General features: G+C 42.6%; 2 protein-coding genes across 6 annotated transcripts in view; both read right to left on the bottom strand.

Annotated features, from left to right (window-relative positions):
- Positions 1-997: 997 nt before the first annotated feature.
- On the bottom strand, positions 998-26,223 carry LOC143296609 (nesprin-1-like). The gene is made up of 18 exons (XM_076608638.1): positions 26,206-26,223; positions 24,812-24,955; positions 24,304-24,480; positions 23,388-23,702; positions 22,545-22,711; positions 21,454-21,616; positions 20,316-20,503; positions 17,758-17,905; positions 17,115-17,435; positions 16,297-16,497; positions 14,337-14,366; positions 13,228-13,618; positions 12,153-12,370; positions 10,403-10,517; positions 9,077-9,282; positions 8,115-8,444; positions 6,995-7,195; positions 998-1,144 (listed from the first exon to the last, which is right to left on the bottom strand). Exons 1-18 carry the CDS (start codon positions 26,221-26,223, stop codon positions 998-1,000), a joined length of 3,480 nt encoding a protein of 1,159 aa, XP_076464753.1.
- The window catches only part of LOC143295939 (muscle-specific protein 300 kDa-like), a 341,276-nt gene continuing 339,854 nt past the window's right edge, over positions 24,818-26,239 (bottom strand). For all 5 annotated transcript variants that reach the window (XM_076607629.1, XM_076607632.1, XM_076607633.1 and 2 more), the window contains one exon: positions 24,818-24,955. The gene's annotated coding sequence lies outside the window, so the exon portion shown is untranslated. The remainder of the gene's footprint in view (positions 24,956-26,239) is intronic.

Raw genomic sequence — 26,239 nt, 5'->3', positions numbered from 1 at the left:
AGCACTTTTTTAGATCAACACCCATCCACATACATATATCATCAGCATACTGTACTAAAACTACACCATTTGACAATGCGTTTGGGAGATCCTGAATAAGAATATTAAAGAGAATAGGGGCTATAACTGAGCCCTGTGGAATTCCCATATAAAGTTTATGTGGCAAAGAATAATGTGTTCCCACCCTTGCTTGAATAATTATATTAGATAAAAAGCTTTTTATATACCCATACAGATTACCAGATATTCCAACTGATTTCAGTTTGTATAACAGACATTTGTGCCAAACCTGATCGTAGGCTTTTTTTTTTTTTTGCATCAAAAAAACATTGCTAGGACACTTTTTCTGCGAGCAAACTGATGTGTTATTTGAGTTGTAATCTTTACTAGGTGTTCGACCATTGATCTTCCTTTTCTAAAACCAGCCTGGTTCACTGGAATGATATTGTATTTTTCATAGTAAGTTATTATTCTCAACAGGACTATTTTTTCCATTACTGACATACAAGGTCAAAACAATAGGCCTACAGCTATTTTTATTACGTTTAGGTTTTCCTGCTTTTAAAACTGGTACAACTATTGATGTTTTCCATATCTGTGGTACAGTTTGTTCCCGTCTTATCCATGACCATCTGGGCTGGACACTGCATCACTTTAGTGTGCGTGCGTGCGTGTGTGTGTGTGTGCATATAAATTTGTGTGTTTTCATGTGTTATCACACTGAATGTTTGAGCAGGCTTGGCTGAATATGATATACTTTAGTTTTTTTTTTCTTCTGAATTTCCAAAAAAAACCAATACTGACAAATCTACACAATGTTAGTCAGCTACTACTACAGTTGTCTGGCTCCCTGAACAATATGTAACTACAGTTGTCTGACTCCCCGAACAACATAGAACTACAGTTGTCTGGCTCCCTGAACAATATGTAACTACAGTTGTCTGGCTCCCTGAACAATATGTAACTACAGTTGTCTGGAGCCCTGAACAATATAGAACTACAGTTGTCTGGCTCCCTGAATATAGAAATACAGCTGTCTGACTCCCTGAACAATATAGAAATACAGTTGTCTGGCTCCCTGAACAATATAGAAATACAGCTGTCTGACTCCCCGAACAATATAGAAATACAGTTGTCTGGCTCCCTGAACAATATAGAAATACAGTTGTCTGGCTCCCTGAACAATATAGAACTACAGTTGTCTGGAGCCCTGAACAATATAGAAATACAGTTGTCTGACTCCCCGAACAATATAGAAATACAGTTGTCTGACTCCCCGAACAACATAGAACTATAGTTGTCTGGCTCCCTGAACAATATAGAAATACAGTTGTCTGACTCCCCGAACAATATAGAACTACAGTTGTCTGGCTCCCTGAACAATATAGAAATACAGCTGTCTGACTCCCTGAACAATATAGAAATACAGTTGTCTGACTCCCCGAACAACATAGAACTATAGTTGTCTGGCTCCCTGAACAATATAGAAATACAGCTGTCTGACTCCCCGAACAATATAGAAATACAGTTGTCTGGCTCCCTGAACAATATAGAAATACAGCTGTCTGACTCCCCGAACAATATAGAAATACAGTTGTCTGGCTCCCTGAACAATATAGAAATACAGCTGTCTGACTCCCCGAACAATATAGAAATACAGTTGTCTGACTCCCCGAACAACATAGAACTATAGTTGTCTGGCTCCCTGAACAATATAGAAATACAGCTGTCTGACTCCCCGAACAATATAGAAATACAGTTGTCTGGCTCCCTGAACAATATAGAAATACAGCTGTCTGACTCCCTGAACAATATAGAAATACAGCTGTCTGACTCCCTGAACAATATAGAAATACAGCTGTCTGACTCCCCGAACAATATAGAAATACAGTTGTCTGACTCCCCGAACAACATAGAACTATAGTTGTCTGGCTCCCTGAACAATATAGAAATACAGCTGTCTGACTCCCTGAACAATATAGAAATACAGCTGTCTGACTCCCCGAACAATATAGAAATACAGTTGTCTGACTCCCCGAACAACATAGCACTATAGTTGTCTGGCTCCCTGAACAATATAGAAATACAGTTGTCTGACTCCCCGAACAATATAGAAATACAGTTGTCTGGCTCCCTGAACAATATAGAAATACAGCTGTCTGACTCCCCGAACAATATAGAAATACAGTTGTCTGGCTCCCTGAACAATATAGAAATACAGTTGTCCGACTCCCCGAACAATATAGAAATACAGCTGTCTGACTCCCCGAACAACATAGAACTATAGTTGTCTGGCTCCCTGAACAATATAGAAATACAGCTGTCTGACTCCCCGAACAATATAGAAATACAGTTGTCTGCCTCCCTGAACAATATAGAAATACAGTTGTCTGTTTCCCTGAACAATATGTAACTACAGTTGTCTGGAGCCCTGAACAATATGTAACTACAGTTGTCTGGCTCCCTGAACAATATGTAACTACAGTTGTCTGGCTCCCTGAACAATATATAACTACAGTTGTCTGGCTCCCTGAACAATATATAACTACAGTTGTCTGGCTCCATGAACAATATATAACTACAGTTGTCTGGCTCCCTGAACAATATATAACTACACTTGTCTGGCTCCCTGAACAATATATAACTACAGTTGTCTGTTTCCCTGAACAATATATAACTACAGTTGTCTGGCTCCCTGAACAATATGTAACTACAAATGTCTGTTTCCCTGAACAATATGTAACTACAGTTGTCTGGCTCCCTGAACAATATGTAACTACAATTGTCTGGCTCCCTGAACAATATATAACTACAGTTGTCTGTTTCCCTGAACAATATATAACTACAGTTGTCTGTTTCCCTGAACAATATAGAACTACAGTTGTCTGGAGCCCTGAACAATATAGAACTACAGTTGTCTGACTCCTTGAACAATATATAACTACAGCTGTCTGGACCCTGAACAATATATAACTACAGTTGTTTGGCTCACTGAACGATATAGAACTACAGTTGTCTGAAGCCCTGAACAATACAGAACAACAGTTGTCTGGCTCCCTGAACAATACATAACTACAGTTGTCTGGCTCACTGAACAATATATAACTACAGTTGTCTGGCTCACTGAACAATATATATAACTAGAGTTGTTTGGAGCCCTGAACAATATATAACTACAGCTGTCTGGCTCCCTGAACAATATATAACTACAGTTGTCCAGCTCCCTGAACAATATATAACTACAGTTGTCTAACATAAACTCTCCAACCACTAACACATGTCTGGTATAGATTAACTACTTCAGACATGCAATGACAACATTCATTTACAAGAGTAAAGACTCATCAGCAAAGCAGAGGTGACATTTAGACAAGTCATGCACCTTCATGCAACTGTGACCTAAAAATAACTTTGGCTACAAACACTCCTGCCATCGTCTTTTCTTACTTTTTGTCCCCAAGTTGTATTAACTAAATGAACCCCCCCCCCTCTCCCCAAAAAACACCACCACCACTGACATCAAAACTATGAAACAGCTGCACAGACCACTGAAATATCCTTTTTCTTTGTTTTGTTTTTGCCCTTTTCTTGTGGTGGTTTAGATAACTGACATTTGATAAGGGTTTTTTTTTTAAATTTTTGTTTTTACATCGGTCCTTTTCACTCTGATTTCATTTTCATATTCAATGTAACTGAACTGAAAATAAAACAAAGAAACAAATGATGACCAGTACACCCTCTATCTGTCCTCCACCAAACCAAAAAAAACAAAAACAAAAAAACAACAACCCCAAAACAGAAACAAATGCATGCAGACACATATGTACATCATCAGGAATGGGGAACTATAATCTCAAATCATTTAGTCCATAGCGAACTGTTACTTTCCATACTGAATTGTTATCATTAAAAAAAAAAGAGGAAGGAAACATACAACAGATATGCAACATAAATATGTGTGAGCGTATGTGCGCATGTGCATGTGTGTGTTTGTGTGTCTTAATGCACAACCTAACCAAGGAAGCCTGTTAAAATTGATCTGTTAAAAAAACCCAACAACACTTAAAAACAGAGAAACAACAACAAAGACTCCTAATTTAGGGTAGGCATATCTGAGCATGCACTTTCTTTACAACTGTACAACTGGTGCAACAGTAATCACAATCTAACGTTACTTTATTCATGCATACTTCCAATACAACGATAGTCTGCAATGAGATAAAAAAATCTTTTAAAAGCACTGGAATACATTACACATGTTAGTCTCTGTACACAGCTTCACATGTATGTACATGATGTTAAAACAAGCGTCTGATTTTAACTTGGGGACATTTGGACTTCAAGCATAACAGTGTAACCTGAAAGACCAAAGCCTGATCAATGTTCACAAGCTGCCGAGGATACAGTCAAGTCTAGTAATTGTTGAAGACTTTTGCAGTTACAAAACAGGCAAACTAAACCACCACTGAAGGCTTTTCACTGCCTTTTATAACCTGCTTACAGTATGGCATTAATGTCAGGCTCACATTCTAACAGCTGTGGTTGTTGGCGCCTATTCGCAGTGTAAGCAATTTAAAGGACATAATTATCACATGATTCTAACCCCCATGCAAATATACAGTACGAACAGACAATCAACCAAGACAACACAATACTTCCAGTCCGAGTACACTTCTTAAAGTTTCAGTGTTATCCAGGCATGCTAAGTCAGGTGTGCCATGCCAGGTAATCACGATGCAGTCCCTGTGATGATGAGGGTGATGGTGATGATGATGACGATGAGGGTGATGGTGATGATGATGATGATGATGATGACGATGGTGATGACGTTGTGAGGTGAAGCCACTAACCGACGGAATGACGAAACATGCACATTCACCACAGGAACCAAGAGAGGGCGAACACCAGGCAAGAGGTCACAACAAAACGAAAACAAAAGGAAAAACTAAACCACCATGTTGGACAACAAAATAAAATCAGAAACAACCAAAATAGAACAAAACAAAGGAACTGATGAGAGACAAACAAAGCAGGCAGAAACAGTGAAAATGTTGGCACGACAATGAGATGAGCAAGGCAGGCGACAAAGGTACAAAGGGGAAGGACAATGGAAGACATGAGGCTTGCAGAAAGCATTCCTTTTGTCTGCAAAGGTGAGGTCATGACTTTGTTTTATTATTTTTTTAAGGGTGATCTCATTCCCATCCAAGGTTGGGTGTGCATGTACCTCATACTGGTACACAAGCACCAAACCAAAGAATGACTTGCGGAAACAAGAAACCTCCCCTGGAAAAGGGAGGGAGTGGAATTACTTAGCACTGTCAGGTTGGTCCGCTGGAACTGAAATGGGTGGCGCTCCAAATAGAAGCTGTGGATTGAAAGCAAGAGAACGATGAATAGTACAGACGATGTATACATGGAAATATATATATGTATAGACATATATCATGGATGGTAACTTGTGATAAAACTTGAAGAAACTCATCAAACAGAAACTGAGAAAGGTACATGGGAACAAGAGGGTAATGATGATATAATGAACATAGTTCAATGATGATTTCACATTAAATCTAGAATTTGATGAACGGAATGAACTGAAATCACAGAATCAACAATGAATACAATTCACAACAACAGGCCCTCAAATCAGCATCTAAAACACTCATTCTCGTGATCACTTTTTTTCCCCACTATGTTCAGAAATTTAATTTATCACTTATGCAAAGTCTGAAAACTTTTTTTTTCTACTTCATGTACTGAAACATTTCACTGTTTTTCTTTTTCTAACCAAATGAAGTAATCAGAAGACAGACAGACAAGAGCTGAAGCAAAGCTATACCTTTCTCAACAGGGCAAAAGGCGATCGTGTTCGCGTGCGTAATGTGGGATGAATCACAGTTGGTAGGCGTCCCTCTCGTGTGTCAACACCAGATGACTGAAACACAAACAGCCAAAAAAACAAAAAAAAAAGGTAATAAACTTTGAGGCACAGATGCTCTAAGATATCACTGAGGGAAATGATATCACAGAGGGAAATAAGTCACCACAAAGTCACCACAATTGGTTATGCTGAAGGCACAGATACCCCTGAAAACTGAGTATGGCTGCCTACATGGTGGGGTAAAAACAGTCATGCACATAAAAGCCCACTCATGTACATACGAGTGGACATGGGAGTTGCAGCCCACGAACGAAGAAGAAGAAGCCACAGATGACTAAGATGAGACAATATAAAATGAATTTGAAGTCTAAATGCAGTTTCTGTATTATATTGATCATGAAAACAGGATAATTCATGAACTGGAAGAAAAGATCAGTTAGCATGATAAGAGCAAAGGACTTGTGAGAGTGATTCTTGTTTTAGTCTCGAACAAGTATCAGCTCTGTATCAATCATATCCATCCTCTTACTTGGTTGAGGCAAATGAATTAGCACCATTCTCTATGATTTTGTGCATGCGTGCATGTGTGTGAGTGAGTGTAGTGGTAGTAGTAGTAATCTTCAATTTCACATCATTCTAGTCTGATCGTAGATAGAATGTGTGTGTGTGTTGTGTGTGTGTGTGTGTGTGCGTGTGCGTGCATGCTTGCAGTTTGTAGCTCATTTAATCAAACACTATAATTTACATACCAGTAACTCCTTCCCTGTTCTTATAAGTTTCTTATAGGGTTCTTATATCTTATAAGTTCTTATCTTTTTTCCAGAAATGCTGCACCCACATGAAATGTACAGTAAGCATCCCCAGGATTCAATGTCCACAAGCAATGTCACTTTTTTTCTACAGAAGTTTATCTTGGACGACCCTTTTGTAGCCATGGACGTTTTTTTTCATGCATGCTAGGTGCACGTGACACATGGGACCTTGGTTTATCATCTCATCCAAATGAACAGCGTCCAGACCACTGCTCAAGATCTAATCCTGTGTGCACAGATTCTCTCATTCCTACATCGACACGTTACTACCAGGCCAAACCGCCCCCCCCCCCCCACTCACCTTCACTCTGAGCTTGGACTCCAGGGACTGGAGGTAGGCGTTGGTGAGGTGGAGCAGGGAGTTGAGGCGGTTGGAGATGATGTGGGTTTTGTCCCTGGCGGATGACATCTCCGGCAGGTCTCCGCTCACCAGCAACTGGTCGGCGGTCTCCCGGAGAGACAGCACTGCCGACTGGTTCCCCTCCAGCTCACTGCGTAGATCCTGCACACCCATGTCAGTGATCTTTATGTGGGGCGCTGGACTGAGGTTAAGCAAGTGCTGCCATGCAATGCTGTCCATGATAGTCTACGGTGATTCCCCTTCCCCAGTTTTTGTGGTTACTGAACGAAAACCGTAGCACAATAATATGACTGTGTGTCTTTGTTTGTCACCTCTGTGGCTCTATTCCTGAACATACAATATGTTTCAGGTAGAATGTTATTTTGTTGATGAAACAGGTATGCATTTCCATCATGTTGTATTGGCAAGAGTAGCACTTATTTCCGTTACAAAGTATCTTATAATTTGAATTATCAATTACCTTTTGAGTCATGATTTGTCCTGCATTTTAAATTATATCACATTTTCAGTTATGAATTTTATCATACATTTTGAGTTTTATATTATCTTAAATTCTAGGGAACTATGCTGTAGTAAACGCATGCCTGCACATTCATAATGACACATATACAAACAGGCACACTTACAATTTCTCTAACTCACATAAACCCACACAAAATAGTGACTGATAAGTTATGCGTCTCTCCAGAAGAAACAAAACAAATAAAAAGTAGAACAAAATGACACCCCTCAGAAATAAAGCACCACTGTACACAGACGTACAGGCAATTTCTCTTTCTCACATGTACCAACACACACACACAAATAGCGACTGATAAATCATGTATCCCTCTTAAAACAACAACAAAAAACCAAATCAACAATAAACAAACAAACAAACAACAGAACACCAGACATCCCTCAGAAACAAAGCAGCACTGTAAACAGCTCCCGGCACAGAGGAGAGACCCCCTCCAAACAACAACAAACAAGCAACAGAACAAAAGAAAGCTCTCAGAAATACAGTCGCCCACACACGACATAACCCCCCCCCCCCACCCCCACCCTCCACGCCCCTGACCTGCAGGATGTTGTACTTGTCCTTCAGCAGGGACACCTCGGCGCTCAGCCTGACTGGCTCACAGCGCCGGATCCGACCCTCCAGGTCCTCCAGCCACAGCAGGTAGTCCTGCACCGTGTGCTGGAACTCCTGGCACTGCAGCAGCGCCCTCTGCAGGCTTTGCTGTATGTCGGCCGCCCGGGCCGCCACTGCCTCCCATCGGCGCTCCAGTTCTTGAACCCGCAGCTGCAGCTGTCTGCCTTCCGGCGTGGTGAGGCTGACATAGTTCTTGCTGAGCAGCTGGATGGACAGGAACCGCGCTCTCTTCCCCTCCAGCTGGACCATGAAGTCCTGGAGAAAAGGGACACGCATGACAGCAGTTAGTGACCAGTCTTCCAGGAATCGAACCATGTTGATTACAGCCCAACCCAGCCCATTGCACATGGGGCCATCTCGGGGCTGTATATCTATGAGTTCTTAAATCATTCTGATCCAGGCATGAGTTAACTTGTGCCATGATTACTTCGCCTGTGGACCTGGTATGAGTATTCTCATGCCAATACATTATTCTAATTACGTTTATTCTTGCTTTGTACAGTTGGTCTTCTAAACTGAACCGTTTATGGATTCTGGAAGCATCAAAACAAAGCTTCGCTGAACCAATTAAATCAATAATTTTCCACTACTTTTTACTGCAGTGGTCTCACGTAGCCCTGGTCCAGGGAAGTTGTAGCAGGCATGTAGCTGTGGGGTAGAATGAGTTAAAATTAGTCAGAAAGAAACCCAAACAACCTTAAAGGTCAATGAATAAAATGTTATTAAAAACAAAAGACCTATTCAACCATATCTTTTTAAGTCCAGGTTAAATGTTAACAAAGTTTAATATACTTGTTTTAATCAGGAACCGAAAAACAGTATTCAGAGGAACTTCTGATGAGGTTGAGTGGGTGATGTCTGTGGGAGTCATGCTGTGGGACCTTTACCTTGTGCTGCCTGATGAGGAGGTTGAGGTGGGTGATGTCTGTGGGCGTGATGCCAAGGGAGGCCTGCAGAGCCTCAGCTTCGTCCAGCCACCCCAGCAGACTGTCCACGTCCATCGAGAACCGACTCACGTCACGCTGCTGCTGCGAGATGCGCAGGTTCCGCTCTGCTGCCCGCGACTGCACCCGTTCCCACCGCTCGTTGATGCCTGACACAAACATCGGGTGGGAGTGGGGTGGGTTGGGGGTGGGGGGTGGTGTTGAACAAACAAATGAATGAACAAAAATGTTTTTTGCTCTAGGTTACTGAGATAAGCACAAAATCAAGAATGCTTTTCCCCCCCACCACCCACTCCTGTGGTATAAAATCAAGAAAGTAAAGTGTCAGAAAAGAAAAGCATCAGAAAAAAACAGAGAAAATTGTGACAGAAAGAAGACAGAAAGAGAGTGGTGGGGGGCAACTGTGAGAGAGAGCAGAGAAGAAATAAGAGTAACAGAGAGAGAGGGAGGGAGGGAGAGGGGAGAGAGAGAGAGAGAGAGAGAGAGAGAGAGAGAGAGAGCAGAAGAAAAACAGCGTGTGAGAGAGAGAGAGAGACAGAGAAAGGAAGTCAAAGGGGTGAGGAGGCATTTTCTTTCTTTCTTTTCTTCTTTTTTTTTTTTTTTTTTTAATATATTTTTTTATCATTGCATTGAGGGCTATATTTTCTCTTGATGAAACATCATCAATGTCAACAACAGTTCCATTTTCCATATTTTGTATAATGTAACTGTAGAATAATGACACCACTGACACAGTCACCTCAGTGCACTCCAGCGACAACGAACTTGCCAGGGTAAGAGTTGTGGATATTCTGTCCATTTCCTTTCTAGCCATTTGTGTTCCAGTTTTGTTGTTGTTGTTGTTGTTTTGCCACTTTAAGATGAAAAATCATCTGAATGCCAAGCTTATTATGAAAGAATAGAAAATTCAAGAAAACAAATATCAAACTTTTTGTGATTCTTGCTGACAGAATGAATGAGAGAGAACTCAGAACTCAAAACGTTTTTATTCAAGGATTAAGATTATAGGCATAGCCTATTCTTCCAATCTGTTCTTGCGAATCTAAATCTATTACAAATGAGAGAGAGAGAGAGAGAGAGAGAGAGAGCGAGAGAGAGAGAGAGAGAGAGAGAGAGGATAGATAGACCGACAACTACACAGAAATAAAAAACAAATGGAAGAAAGAAAGAAGAATGAATGAATGAAAGCTTGATGAGTGGGCAGACGGACAAAGAGAGAGGCAGACAGAATCAAGAGAGAAAGACAGAGGTGAGTGGCCAGATGGGTACCTTTGACCTGCAGGTCCACAGAGGGGATGAAGGTGCTGCCAGCCTCGATCTTCAGCAGACGGTCCAGACGCTGCACTGTGTCCACCTGGTTCTCACACTCCATCAGACACTGAACCTGAACACACACCATCGTCATCATCATCACCACCATCCTCATCATCACAGTAACGCTCCATCAGACACTGAACCTGAACACACACCATCGTCATCATCATCACCACTATCATCACCACCATCATCCTCATCATCACAGTAACGCTCCATCAGACACTGAACCTGAACACACACCATCGTCATCATCATCACCACTATCATCACCACCACCATCCTCATCATCACAGTAACGCTCCATCAGACACTGAACCTGAACACACACCATCGTCATCATCATCACCACTATCATCACCACCACCATCCTCATCATCACAGTAACGCTCCATCAGACACTGAACCTGAACACACACCATCGTCATCATCATCACCACTATCATCACCACCACCATCCTCATCATCACAGTAACGCTCCATCAGACACTGAACCTGAACACACACCATCGTCATCATCATCACCACTATCATCACCACCATCCTCATCATCATCACCACCATCCTCATCATCACAGTAACGCTCCATCAGACTCTGAACCTGATCACACACACCATCGTCATCATCATCACCACTATCATCACCACCATCCTCATCATCACAGTAACGCTCCATCAGACTCTGAACCTGAACACACACCATCGTCATCATCATCACCACCATCCTCATCATCACAGTAATGCTCCATCAGACTCTGAACCTGATCACACACCATCGTCATCATCATCACCACTATCATCACCACCATCCTCATCATCACAGTAACGCTCCATCAGACTCTGAACCTGAACACACACCATCGTCATCATCATCACCACCATCCTCATCATCACAGTAACGCTCCATCAGACTCTGAACCTGATCACACACCATCGTCATCATCATCACCACTATCATCACCACCATCCTCATCATCACAGTAACGCTCCATCAGACTCTGAACCTGATCACACACACCATCGTCATCATCATCACCACTATCATCACCACCATCCTCATCATCACAGTAACGCTCCATCAGACTCTGAACCTGAACACACACCATCGTCATCATCATCACCACTATCATCACCACCATCCTCATCATCACAGTAACGCTCCATCAGACTCTGAACCTGAACACACACCATCGTCATCATCATCACCACTATCATCACCACCATCCTCATCATCACAGTAACGCTCCATCAGACTCTGAACCTGATCACACACACCATCACCATCCTCATCATCATCACCACTCATCATCACTATCATCATCATCATCACCACCATCATCACCATCATAGTAATGCTCCATCAGACTCTGAACCTGATCACACACACCATCACCATCCTCATCATCACCATCATCATCCCCATCACAGTAATATTCCCTCAAACTCTGAACCTGAACACACACAACAACACCACCATCACTATCATCATCATGGTCGTATTCCATCAGACTCTGAACACACATGCCATCACCATCATCACTAATAATGTTCCATCAGACTCTGAACCTGAACACACATTATCATCACCATCATCACAAGAAAAAGAAAGATCATTTACTCAGTGCCGTCAGACCTCAAGTGTGAACGACTGCGTGTCAAGTCAAACATAACACCACACAAGAAATGCCAGTCCTTTGTGTATTACACAGATGTAGGACAGGCTGTCCATCCACTGTACGACCTGCACCTTCCCAGCCCTCACCTCTCTGTGACTGGGCGGGCTATCAGCAGAGATGCGAGAGTCCATCTGTCGCTCCACAATGTCCAGATGGGCAGAGGCCGCCTGCACAGCATCCGCCAGCTGCTCCACCAGCACATCGATCTTGGCACTGCGTCCCCGTGCCCGCCACTCGCTGTCCACCTCTGCACACACCCACGTAGTAGGTCTTGCAAACATACAGATTGTTTTTTTACTGTAACATTCTTATTCATTTTTAACTACATAAAAAAGTGAAAAATAAAATCAATACACACACAAAACAAAACAGAAAAAAGATGCATACACAAAAACTAAATACCCCCCCCCCCATACCCCCCCCCAAAAAAAAAACCCAACCAAAACACACAAAAAGGTTGATCAATAGCATCAAAGAACACTGTAATAAACAAACAAATAATTAAATAAAGTGCATGTCATCATAAGGCTACCCAGTCATCGTAATTATTGTCTATAACCAAACATCAGCATTCTGCAGCTTTTTCAACAACAACAACAACAAAACCCCACACCAATCTAACTTAACTAATAAAGGAAGAAGAGGGCTGCAATTGCATCTACTATTAGAATAGACAAATTATCACTATATAGAGTATTTTTCTGTTTCAGCATTCTTCTTTTCCTCGACAGTGTCCTGATGAGTGTCCAACTCAATGCATTTGCTTTGTGATTATTTGTGTATTTTTTTCTTCATGTATTTCTATGATAGTACAGTACTTGAAGCTTAGCCCTGTACATTCTTCCACATTCTGTAGGCATCCATACTCTGTTTTCCCAGGCGTGCATGCTGGATATATTCCTGTTTCCATTACCCACCAAAAGCAGACAAGGATCACAGGATCTTTCACATACGTATTTGATCTTCTGCTTGCGTACACACACACAGAGGGGGTTCAGACACTAGCAGGTCTGCATATGTTGACCTGGGAAATCAGATAAAATGTCCACCCTTAAACCACCAGGTGCACTGAAACCCATCAGACTGGTCACAGTGTCAACTCACCACCATCAGTGCCGTCTCTGCTCCAGCGAGACGGAGAGGTGGAGCGTCGAGATGGAGACACAGACCGCCTCGTCGGTGACAGAGACCTCCTCGTTGGAGACAGAGACCGTGTGGGTGACGGTGACCTCCTTGTCGGGGACAATGACCTCACCGGTGACCCTGACCTCAGCAAAGGTGAAGGTGACCTGGCAGGGGAGACGGGTCGCCGTATAGGTGACACGGATGCCTTGGGGACCAGGTCCCCTTCGGCCCTGGCTCGTCGCTTGTAGGGGGGGCTCTCCGGGGGGGAGCTTTCCAGGTAGGCTTCCAGCTCTCTGGTGTCCCAGTCAGCACTGGAGGGTCTCTGTGCTGTCAGCAGGTCTGTGCCGCACTCCAACTGGGCATAGCGCTCCTGTCAAAACACACATGGGGGATGTTGGCGCTGGATTAAAAAAAAAGAAAATCTTTTACCAGTGCACTGTATACCAGTTTCTATCTTTCTTTCTTGCGAACGGGTGGGAAGTTAATGTTGGCTTTTATCAGTATAGCATACACTTGTTGTGGGGTGTCAGTACTGGCTTTCATAGTCTGGCTTACAGGATGTCAGCATTGGCTTTCACCAGTCTGGCATATTGTGGGATGTCAGTACTGGCTTTCATCAGTCTGACATTCAGGTGGGATGTCAATACTGGATTTTATCAATCTAGGGAAAAGGTGTGATGTCAATATTGGCTTTTATCAGTCAGTCATGGATACAGTTTTGGCTGAACCGATCCAGCATGCAGCTGTTACGGGATGTCAATACTGGTTTTCACCAGTACTAGCAAAGTGTGATATCAATTTTGGCTTTTATCAGTCTATCATCAAGAAGTCATGGGATGTCAACACTGGTTTTTATTTCTAGCATACAGCACTTCACAAGATGTCAATACTGAAAGAAAGTCTTAAGCTGGATAAACTGTGTTTCAAGTATGTCAGTCAAAGACTGCAAAGAACAGCAAGTCATAATCTCCCACATTCTGCACCATAAAAAAAGTGGAAAGAAACCAAGAATCTGTTCGTGCAAAACTGACTAAGGCCAGAGTGACACAGAGAAGAACCAAACAGCTAAAAAGCGGAACACTACTCACCTTTTCTTCCACCTTGCCAGTTTCTTCAACCTGTGCAAACAGAGAGGAGACACAAGACTAACAAAGCAACACTAAGCAGAAGTAGAAAAAAAAGACACCAAAGCCATACTAAAGTTAATTTGTGCCATAATAACAAGCCTGTAAGCCCCAGACTGGATGAACAATTTCACCAACAAAGAAAACTATGCTATGGAGAAAAATAATGGACAGAAAAAAACAGAGCAAAAGCAAAGAAAAATGAAAAGAAGGGGTGAAAAGGAAGAACAGATGGAAAACAAAAAGAGAAACACTAAAAGAAACAAAACAAGAAGTTACAAAAAAAAACAACAACAAACAACAACAATGTCACAAACCCCAAAACATGCATGAAAAAGATACCAAAGTCCACTTTTACCACACTTAGAAGCTTACAAATACCTGATGGATTTAATATGGATATATAACCAACAAAGAAAACACAATACAATGGAGAAAAAAAATTCAAAATGTAAAAAAAAGAAAAAAAAGTAAAGTAGGAGAATTTGTAGGAGGAGGAGAAGAAAAGAAGAAAGGGAACAAATAGAAAACAAAAGGAGAACCACTCCATGAAAAACAACAAAAAGTGTAAGTTTCAGTTTGAAGGAGTCAAAGCGTGTGGACCAGTCCATATATATGCTACACCAAATTTGCTGTGAACACCCCCCCCCCACACACACACACACACACAAGAAGTTACAGCAAAAGAAACCTACGTAACAAACAACAACACAAAAGAAAAAAAGCAACAACAAAAACCCCCACACAAGAAGTTACAGCAAAAGAAACCTACGTAACAAACAACAACACAAAAGAAAAAAGCAACAACAAAAACCCCCACACAAGAAGTTACAGCAAAAGAAACCTACATAACAAACAACAACACAAAAGAAAAAAGCAACAACAAAAACCCCCACACAAGAAGTTACAGCAAAAGAAACCTACGTAACAAACAACAACACAAAAGAAAAAAGCAACAACAAAAACCCCCACACAAGAAGTTACAGCAAAAGAAACCTACGTAACAAACAACAACAACACAAAAGAAAACCAAACTAACAGAAAGACCCCCACTAAACACACAAAACAAAGACACCAAAGCCACACTAAAGTCCTTTTCTGCCATGGTAAGAAGCTTGTAACCTCAAAACAAAACAAACCCAACCAAGAACATCCAACAAAAAGAAACCAATGTGACAAACAACAACAACAGCAGCAGCAACAGTAACAGAAGCAGCAGCAGCAACAACAACAACACACATACACACAACCCATGCAGAAAGACAAAACAATCACACACAACAAACAGCACCAAACTTCCCTGACAGTGACCTCTGCAAACCAGTCTGACAAACAACGCACACACCAACAAGAACAACAAAAAAACAAACAATAACAAAAAAAACAACAACAAAAAACACAGAAAGACACCCACAATAAAAAACACAAACAGCATCAGATTAATCTGGAAGTGGAAACCAATTTGAAAAACAACAAAACACACACACACACACACCAACAAACAAACAAAGAAACAACAAAGAGAAAGACACAAACACAGACAGCATCAGACTCATCTGGAAGTGGAAACCAATTTGAAAAACAACAAAACACACACACACACACACCAACAAACAAACAAAGAAACAACAAAGAGAAAGACACAAACACAGACAGCATCAGACTCCTCTGGCAGTGACCTCTGCAAACCAGTTTGAGAAACAACACACACACACACACAAAACAACCACTAAAGCCAAAGAGAGAGACACACAAACAAAACACAAACAGCATCAGACTCCCAGGCAGAGGAAACCAATCAGACAAACAACAAAACACACACACACACACAAAAACAACCACCACCACCACCACCAACAAAGAGAATGACACAAACAAAATAAAAGAAAACACAGGCAGCCTCAGAGACCCCTGCAGCACTGACCTGGGCGGCGGACAGCCTGTGCAGAGCGGAGCGACAGGTGTCGACGCGCTGCAGCACCTGCCTGGAGAACTGCTTGAACTGGTCCAGCTCCTGCTGTACTCGCAGTGCCTCCCCCTCTGTGCCCTGCTGGATCAGCAGCACTGCCGCCTGCTGCAGGTAGTCCATGCGGTGACGCCGCTCGTCTATCTCCTCCTCCAACCGCTGTGGACAGGATTACAGAATATTTTATATATACATATATATATATATATATAGAGAGAGAGAGAGAGAGAGAGAGAGACAGACAGACAGACAGAGTGAGAGAGAGAGTGTGTGTGTGTGTGAGTGTGTGTGTGCATGCGTGTGTGATTGTGTGTGTGCATGCATGCGTGCGTATGTATGTGTGTGTGTGCTGCAGGTAGTCCATGCAGTGATGCCACTCGTTTATCTCTTCTTCCAGCCTCTGTGGACATGATTACTGAACACTGAGAGAGAGAGAGAGACAGAGAGACAGAGAGAGACTGTGAGGAACAGAGAGAAAAGAGTGTGTGTGTTGCAGGCAGTCCATGCAGTGACACTGTTCATCCATCTCCTCTTGCAGCCGCTGTGGACAGGATTACTGAATACACGTGCGTGCGTGCGTGCGTGTGTGTGTGTGTATGCATGCCTGTGTGTGTGTGTGTAAATAACAAAATATCTAGAAAACAAAATGTTACTGTACTTTACCATCACCATGTGTGCGAAAAACCTGCACACAGAATGGGAACAGCTGTCAACCTTCTCACCATGCCCAAAGCGACAGCATCCGTTCAGAGAAACAACCCCAACCAGTTTTTTACCTGGATCTCCTTGATCTTGGCGGCCACGTCCAGCTGAGACAGGTGCTCTATGTTGGTCAGCTGCATGTCCACCTCGGTCAGCCACTGCATCAGGCTGAGGCGGGTGGTGACAAAGTCCTCCCGGATGCCGGCCGACTGCCGCAAGCCCTGCATCAGCTCCGTCACCCGCTGCTGCAGCGCGTCCCAGCGGTCGTTGGCCTCCTGCATCCTGCTGCGCAGCACGCCCTTGGTGTCGGTGCGGCCCTCCTTGGCCAGCTGCCGGTACTGCTTGTTGATGGACTCCAGCTCCGACAGTCGGTCATGCACCTGCCGCTGCAGGTTCTGCAACCATCGGGAATGTTGTTTGACCCGTTCAGCAGGGGAGGTTTTGTTGTTGTTTTTTGACAGCCTCAACAGTTTCCCCTACCATAGTGATATGGAAAAACAAAGAAAATACATCCTGAAATTAACCAGTTTTCCCCTCTAAATTGAAATATGGGGACACAGCTGGAAATACTGTAGGAGTATGTCCTCTTTGTTTGCAGTGTGTGCATATGTAGGAACTGACCCCAGCTGGAGCGTGGAGGGTACAAAATAAATCACTGGTATTATCATACACCTAGATTAAAACAATAAACAGCTGGATTGGTAGGTCAAGCCTCACCTCATAATTGCGTATGTCCTCCTTGGTGCCGGAGGGAGGCATGGAGGCCTCAGTGTCCCCGATGTCCACCTCCATGGTGCCCAGCCACTCGCTGAACCGCCGGCAGTCCGTGCCAAATGTTTCCCACAGCTCCCAGGTCTCCTTGATCCTGGGCCACACCACACCACAGCAACACGTCATTACTTCTTTTCTTTTTTTTTCCCCTCAAGGCCTAAGTGCATTGGGTTATGCTGCTGGTCAGGCATCTGCTAAGCAGATGTGGTGTTGCGTATATGGATTTGTCTGAATGCAGTGATGCCTCCTTGAGAAACTGACCTGAATTGAACATACAGAAAACTAGGACAGGCTCTCGAGGCCTGATCAGTTCAATGGGTTTATGTGTGTAGGTCGGGCATCTGTTGCTTTTTGACAGCAGATGTGGTGAAACGTATATGGATCTGTCAGTACCACCTGACACCTTGAAACTGAAACTCATAGAATTTTCAGGACCAGTTCATAAGAGCAGGTACATTTCCATAGAATATTAGAAAATCAAAGGATAATTCAAATCATGAAGGCTGCATAGGGTCTGCCACTGGCCTCTCACTGAATACACTGGTGACTGTTTCAAGTACACACGCACAGCTTAAACTGGTTTGAAAAATCAATGCTTCAGCCAAGTGTACTGTTATTCAAATGTTTATCAACAATAGCTGTGGGTTTCCATAGTATAAAAAAAAAAAAAAAAGGAAGTGTACATAGAAGACTGCACCTCTGGTTATGAACAGTGCTCATTACACTGGCTGCACACACCACAGTTTGTTGGAAATTCAGCATCATTTCACTATGCCCCCAAGGAGGGCAGCTGTGCAAGTTGCAAAGTGGTCCTTGACATTCTGTGAACCCTGTCCATCTATCTATGCAGACACACTGAGAGAAACAGCTGCAAACAGGCAACAATGTGACAGGTACACAGTACCTATTTCTTGCTACTGAGTGAGAGAGAGACAGAGAGAGAGAGAGAGAGAGAGAGAGAAGGAGAGAGTTGTTTTATTTCAAGGCTTTAACCCCATATTAAAAGGGGCAATATGATTAATGAAAAAAACAACCAGTCAGACAGGTACAACATGTCTTTCTAAAATTCTATATCAAAGATATTAAGTCACAAAAGTCTTAATTCAAATGCTTTGAATAAATACAAAAAGTGAGAGAGAGAGATCGAGAGTGAGAGAGAGACTTTGACACTTTAATGTCATTGGCCATGAGGTCCTTATGACATGGGTGAATGTTTCAACATATCTTCATTGCATAACAAAACAAGAATAAACTAATGAATATGGTGAAACCAAATACTGAAAGCAAAATGAAGTTTTTTTCCTTGAAGAAAAACTGTAGCAACTTACAGGCACCCAACATATAATAACTCTGTTCATTCATCTGCCTATGAAAGAGATTACAACATTAAAGAAAATGTCCAATCTATCCAAACATGTAGTTTGAGAGACAGAAAGAAAGAGAGAGGGGGAGACAGAAAGAACACTGAACACTGAACACTTTAATGTCAATAGCTTTACAGCCCTAATGACATGGGGGTTCATAATACAAATAACAACATGCATCAATAGTAATAATATTGATGAAAAATAAAGCCAAAACGAAATCAATCAATCTGTGCAGTTCGACCATCCATTCAAAGTAATGGCATGTAGTGAGAAATAAAAACAAAAACATATATAAATGTATAACAAATATTTTCCATATGAGAATGACAACACAGATTTCACTTTTCACAATGAGCAACACCTGATACTATTTTATTATTGTTGAGTTTTTTTCGTCGCATGTTATTCGCTTCTGCAATATATTTTGCAAGTGACTGTAGTGAAGTTTCCTGATTTAGATTAAGCACTCTAAAAATATCTTCATTCTTTGCTGCATTTGTTTTAAATACAACACATTTTTCTCGAATATCGTCATAAGCTTTACAACTAAACAAAAAATGTAATTCATCCTCCCTTGAATGACCGCACATCGGACAAGGGGAGAGTAACGAGGGCTCAGTCTGAAACCACTTTTCATAAGCATTCAAACCAATCGTTCTCATTCTAAATCTGGCGAGACTTGTTCGGTGCCACTTGTTTGTCACGACTGTGATATATTTTTCTGTTTGAAATATACTTTTAAAACTATAAAACCATCTATATTTCTCAGTGCTTTCCATTTTACAGTGCCAATTCTGTTTATATGAAGCAATTAGCCTATCTTTGAATTCTGAAACAAATCCTTCTACACATCCAACTCCCTGACACATCCACACAATCCCAAATCCATTTACAGTTAATGTCTTCTTTACAAAATATACCCAGTTTTCCTTCCCTCTCTCATGTTCATTTACTAACATTTCATACGCCTGCTTACATAATCTCGATGTGGGTAGCCTTATTAATTTTAACCAATATTTTATACATTGGGAGACAGAAAGAGAGACACAGAGAGGGGGGGGGGGGGGAAGAGGAAGACAGAGGGACACAGAGACAGAGAGGTGGGGGAGAACAGAGGGGTGACAGGGACCAAAGTACCTGGCACGGCGCTCTGGGCACAGATCAAAGATGTTCTTCCAGCGTCTGTCGAGGTTGGTCATGGCGTGCTGCAGAGCATCGAACTCTGTCTGCGTGGGGCAGGCGTCCGCATCGTGCAGCAACACCTCACACAGGTTCAGCACAGAGCTCACCCCTGCACTGTGCTGCTCTATGTCACGCTGGACGTCCTGCAAGGTGACAATACTTCGTCATTTGCTTTCTTTTTTCTTTTTCTTTTTGCTGCCCCATTATCTGCACCATTTAAGTGGCATTGCTCCCACGCCGCTCATTCTGAGTCCCTCATACACAGCCACACCCAGGTTCGTCTGTCACACTCCCAGCGTTGGCAGTCCTCAGGGAACTTTCAATGTTAGGTCGCCAGGGGGCCACACACCAGAGGAGACACTGCACTGCTGCTGAGTCATTTCGGTGTTGTTCAGTGGTGCTTGTTCTGATTTAACGACCGTAGGACACCACCTACTAAGCCTCCTAGTAACGATAATAATGGCTTAGTCGCGGAGCCCTTCCATCATTTCTTGTCATTGCTTTTTTGTTTGAGAAGGTGGGGAGTAGTATGGATAACGTGTGTGTGTGTGTGTGTGTGTGTGTGTGTGTGTGTGTTAAAATGGTGAGTGTGTCTTTGTGTGTGTCTATCAGTCTCTGTGGGTGTGAATGTATGTGTGTATATATGTGTGTGCACTGCTCTATGTCATGTTGGATGTCCTGCAAGGTGACAACACTTGCATCATTTCTGGTCACTGTTTTTTGGTTCAGGAAGGTGGGGAGTAGTATGAATAATGTGTGTGTGAACATCCTGTAAGATGACAACACTTCCTCACTTCTAGTCACTCTCTTCTGTTGGACAGGGTGGGAGAAGGATGTATAAAGTGTGTGTGTGTGGTGTTTTTTTTTGTGTGTGTGTGTGTGTGTGTGTGTGTGTGTGTGTGTGTGTGTGTGTGTGTGTGTGTGTGTGTGTGAGTGTGTTGTGTATGTTTATTCACTTATTTATTTATTACGACGTCTTGCCATAGCGCATATTCTTGAAGCTCTATGCGCTTTACAACAGCACAAAAAGTATTCACTCAAACACCCCCACAAACATACACATATCATCTGAAACATGAGTACGAGAGGGCACCTGTGTGTGCTGAAGCTTGGCGGAGATCTCCTGCATGTCACAGTCATGGTAGACAACAGGGGCAGCCAACTCCTGCTCCACGGTGGCCAGCCAGTGGCTCAGGTTGCGCATACTGCTCTCCAGCTGTTTGACCGCCAGCACCGTTTCCTTCAGTTTCCGGGTCCTGCGTTAAAATCATTACTGTGTTACTATAAATTCCGCAGACAGAAAAGCACAAAAAAGGACACAGTATATTCCGCAGACAGAAAAGTACACAAAAAGGACACAGAATATTCCACAGATGACAAAAGCACAAAAAAGGACACAGAATACTCTGCAGACAGAAAAGTACACAAAAAGGACATAGACCGAAAAACTAAAAAAGAAAAGAAAAAAAAGAGACACATAATATTCAGCAGACAGAAAAGTGGAAAAAAAAAAACGAAAAAAAAAAAAGGACACAGAATATCTTGCAGACAAAAAAACACAAAAAGACACAGAATATTCCACAGACAGAAAAGCACAAAGAAATGGACACAGAATATTCTGCAGACAGAAAAGTAAAAAAACAACAACAACAAACAACAAAACACCCCCAAAACAACCCCCCAAACACCAAGAAAGACACAGAATAATCCACATTCAGAAAAGTACCAGAAAAGAAAAAAGAAAAAGAAGAAAAGGACACTGAAGACAAAAAGTACAAAAAAGGACTAGAATATTCCACAGACAAAAAAGTACAGAAAAAAAGACACAAAAAATTCCACAGACAGGAAATCACAAAAAAGGACTCAGAATATTCCACAGACAGGAAATCACAAAAAAGGACTCAGAATATTCCACATACAGGTAATCACAAAAGGACACAGAATATTCTACAGACAGAAAAACACAAAAAAGGACACACAAAAATTCCACAGACAGAAAAACACAAAAAAGGACACAGAATATTCTACAGACAAAAAAGCACACACACACACACACACACAAAAAAGACAGAATGTTCCACAGACAGAAAAAAAAAGAAAAGAAGGAAACATTATTCCATGAACAGAAAAGTACACACACAAGAAAAGGACCCTGAATATTCCCCAGACTGGCAACCAAACTACCTGAAGTCTGCGACGGCCTGCAGATGGCACCACTTGTCATGCAGTCGCTGGAGGCGCTGCTCGATGTCAGAGGCCCTGATCTCGCTGCTGTTCTTCATCAGCTGCCGGCCCCTCTCCATCACCTCCTCCACCTCCCGCCCCTTCATCGCCATGGCGTCCGCATACTCCTGCACAACACAGCCAGAATGACACATTTCATTATAAAAAAAAAAAAAAAAAAAAAAAAAAAAAAAAAGTTTCAGTTTCAGGGAGGTGTCCAAGAATGTGGACTATCCAATATACCCATATACACAACCCAACATCAACCAAAAAACAAAGAAAGAAAGATTGTAAGACTGACCAGCTAATCAACGCAATGCACTGGTGTCAGACCTTGAGAACCTACCCTAGGTTTGTAAACATTTTTATCAAAGAATGAAATAATGAACTCATTAAGGCCTGCACCCGAGAACTGCTCGTTAAAACTGTCTCATTAAAATGAGTTTCATGTTCCTACATGTGCACAAACTGCAAAGAAAGGGAAATTATCTTCTACAGTATTTCTGGTATGTCTACACAAAATCTGGTGGAAAACCAGTATATTTTCTGCACTGTTTCAGCATTAATATGGCATGGAAGCTTGCTGAAGGTGTAAACTTCCTGGGGTGGAATGGGTTAGATGAAATTCTAAAAAAGTTAAAATACAAGCACAACACACACATCACTACCCACAAATGAGAAGAAGGCAACACACACCACACACACACACACACACACCCAACAACACCCACAAACGAGAAGAAGGCAACTTACGCCACAACTCACACACACCCAACACCACCCACAAACAACAACAACACTCACCGTCTCCAGCTTGTGCAGCAGGTCCTCGATGTGGACCTCGCGGCTGGACACGATGCGCACCTCCATGTCCTCGATCCACTCCATCAGCTCTCGCAGCTGCTGGCCCAGGCTGGACCAGCGGAAGGTGCAGTCGTGCAGCCGGTGGTCCCTCAGCCCTGCCTGCGACCTCAGCTCCTCCCACTGCTTGTTGAGCAGTCGGATCCGCTGGTGCAGCACGTTCATGTCCTCCGCTTGAATCGCCCGGCTCAGCTTCTTCTCCAGTGCCTGCAGCCGCTGCCGCTTGTCCTCCGAGTTGTCGAAGGAAGCGGCAATGTCCTGAGCAATACATGGTTTTTGTTGCATTTCATATTTTGTTAGTTTTTGGGGTTAAAATTTTTTTTTTCTTAAGTGGGAATACTATCAGGAAAACTGTTGTGTACATACACAAAAACAAAACACACACACACACCACATGTACAGACACACACTTTATTCTTTTTTCTTTGTTTTTTTAGTGGGAAAGTTATCAGGGAAACTGTTGTGCACATATACACATAAACAAAATGCATGTACAAACACAGACACAAAATGCATGTACACACATACATACACAACCGATGTACATACCAAAACACACAGATGCATGTACACACATTCACATACAGACATCCCCACTACAAACAATTCCTTGACAACTTTAAAACAGCACGTTCAATTGTATTATCATTATGATGATGACTCAATATCACTAATATCATTGTTAATATTATTATCACCATCACTACTATCATTATAATCATAATCATTATCATCATTTCTATCATTATCATATTATTGTTAATATTATTATCACCATCACTACTATCATTATAATCATAATCATTATCATCATTTCTATCATTATCATTAACATCACAGCTACCCTCATTATCTGTACCTTGCACCGTGTGAGGTCTGCCTGCAGGTCATCATAAGTATTGGGGATGTCAGCGTTGAGCTTGAGGCGGATGTTCTTCAGCCAGGCCAGGATTTCCTCAATGTCCTCCTCACACTGCCGCCAGTCACCCTGCAGAGCTTCCAGTCGCACTCGCTGCTCCTCCAACTTGTTGTACACCTGGAGGAAAGTGGCACAGTGGTTAATGGCTCTTATCTGCCAATCAAGTGTTCGTGAGGTTCTCGGTTCGATTCCCATCCGTGCCCCTTTTCCCCCAAGTTTGACTGGAAAATCATGGAGTGTGTAGTCATTAGGATGAGGTGATAAACTGAGGTCCTGTGTACACACACACACACAACAACCCCCCTTCCCCACCAACCCCCCCAACACATACATCACTCTCCCACACACACATATAATTACACTACAGACACACATACACACACATAACTACACTACACACACACACACACATAAAGACACACACACACCACGACACACCCACTCTCACCTCAAGCCAAGCGTGCTGCACTTGAGCAGTGACCACTTTGATCTCCTGAGCAGCAGAGGGGTCAGCACGCTGCAGCAAAGTGGATCCCAGCTCATGGAGCTTCCGGAAACTCTCCTCCTGCAGCTTGAACTCGCTCTGGATGGTCTGGGAGAAAACAGGAGAACAATGTGAAGCATGAGCGTGTGTATGGGTGGGTGTCCACCCACCAACCCACCCACCAAGGGGGTGTGTGTGTGTGTGTGTGTGTGTGTGTGTGTGTGTGTGTGTATGTGTGTGTGTGTTTGTCCGTCTGTGCTTGTGTGTGGGTAATGTGGGAGAAGGGGAATGTAGATGTATGTTTGTGTGTGTGTGTGTGTGTATGTGTGTGTGTGTGTGTCTGTGGGAGATGGGGAATGTAATGTTTGTGTGTGTATGTGCATGTGTGTGCGTGTGTGGTGGGGTAACGGGGAGGGGGGGGGGGCGGTTGTGCTTTGCATCTGACTGACTGACTGACTGATGTGTTATTGTTAAGCGATTGAGGAGGTCTGAAGAAGCTATGTAGATGTTGTTGTTCTTATCTGATAATAATATCATGCCCTCTTCCTGCACAGGGGCTGTAGCATGCAGTATGAACTGAAATAATGAGTCGTATCAAAGCTGGGCAAGTATGCAAGTTTATTGTGCTTTGATTACATGACAGCAATGCTTGCATGCAAGTGACAACAGCTACGTTTCCCCCAAAAGTGTAAGGGTAAAACTGTCTGTTATGTAAGTGTGTGGTTATATGCATGAGTATTATATGTGCAAGTAACAGTGTGCGATAGCACACTGCATATGAATGTATTTGTGCCCAAATATTTGTATCCATACATATACACAAGTGTGGATGTGTAAGTGTATGAGGGTATATGTGGGAGTGTAAATACAAATGTGTACACCTGTGGTTACAAACATGCTGTGCATTGGAGTAAGCTCGCATGCGTATGTATGCAAGTTTGTAAGTGTACATAGTGTACATGTGTAAGCGTGCATTGCAGACAGGACAGGGAAACAATGTGCAGAGACCCAGGCTATGTCATAAAAAAACCTGACAGACCTGGAGGAATTTAGTGAACAGTTCTGTGCAGGGCCCCACTGATTATTCACAGAGCTAAGAAGAAAGAGAAAAGAAAGATGAAGAAAAAGAAGAAGAAAAAGAAGACGACGACAAACAGGAGGGGGAGGAAGAGGAGGAGGACAGATGAAGAAGAAAAGAATGAAGAAGAATGAGGAGAAGAAAAGGATGAAGAAGAATGAAAAGAAGATGAAGAATCAGAAGCAGAAGATGGGGAAGAAGGAAAAGAAAAAGAAGGAGAAGAAGGAGAAAAGCAAGAAGAAAAGCAAGAAGCAGAGAAAGAAGAAGCACAGGTTCACACCCTCAAGACGTGCCTCATGAGTGAGGGTGCCCAC

The sequence above is a fragment of the Babylonia areolata genome, chromosome 21, assembly GCF_041734735.1.
Source record: "Babylonia areolata isolate BAREFJ2019XMU chromosome 21, ASM4173473v1, whole genome shotgun sequence".
NCBI classification, from domain to species: Eukaryota; Metazoa; Mollusca; class Gastropoda; order Neogastropoda; family Buccinidae; genus Babylonia; species Babylonia areolata.
Note: the sequence above shows the minus strand (reverse complement) of the source record. Positions and strands in the feature narration are given on the sequence as shown.

Coding starts and splice junctions, on each gene's coding strand:
- LOC143296609 (XM_076608638.1), bottom strand. Junction 17,436..17,757: donor AGGACATACGCAATTATGAG/GTGAGGCTTGAC, acceptor CGATGGTTGCAG/AACCTGCAGCGGCAGGTGCA. Junction 9,283..10,402: donor TGTGGACCTGCAGGTCAAAG/GTACCCATCTGG, acceptor TGTTTGTGTCAG/GCATCAACGAGCGGTGGGAA.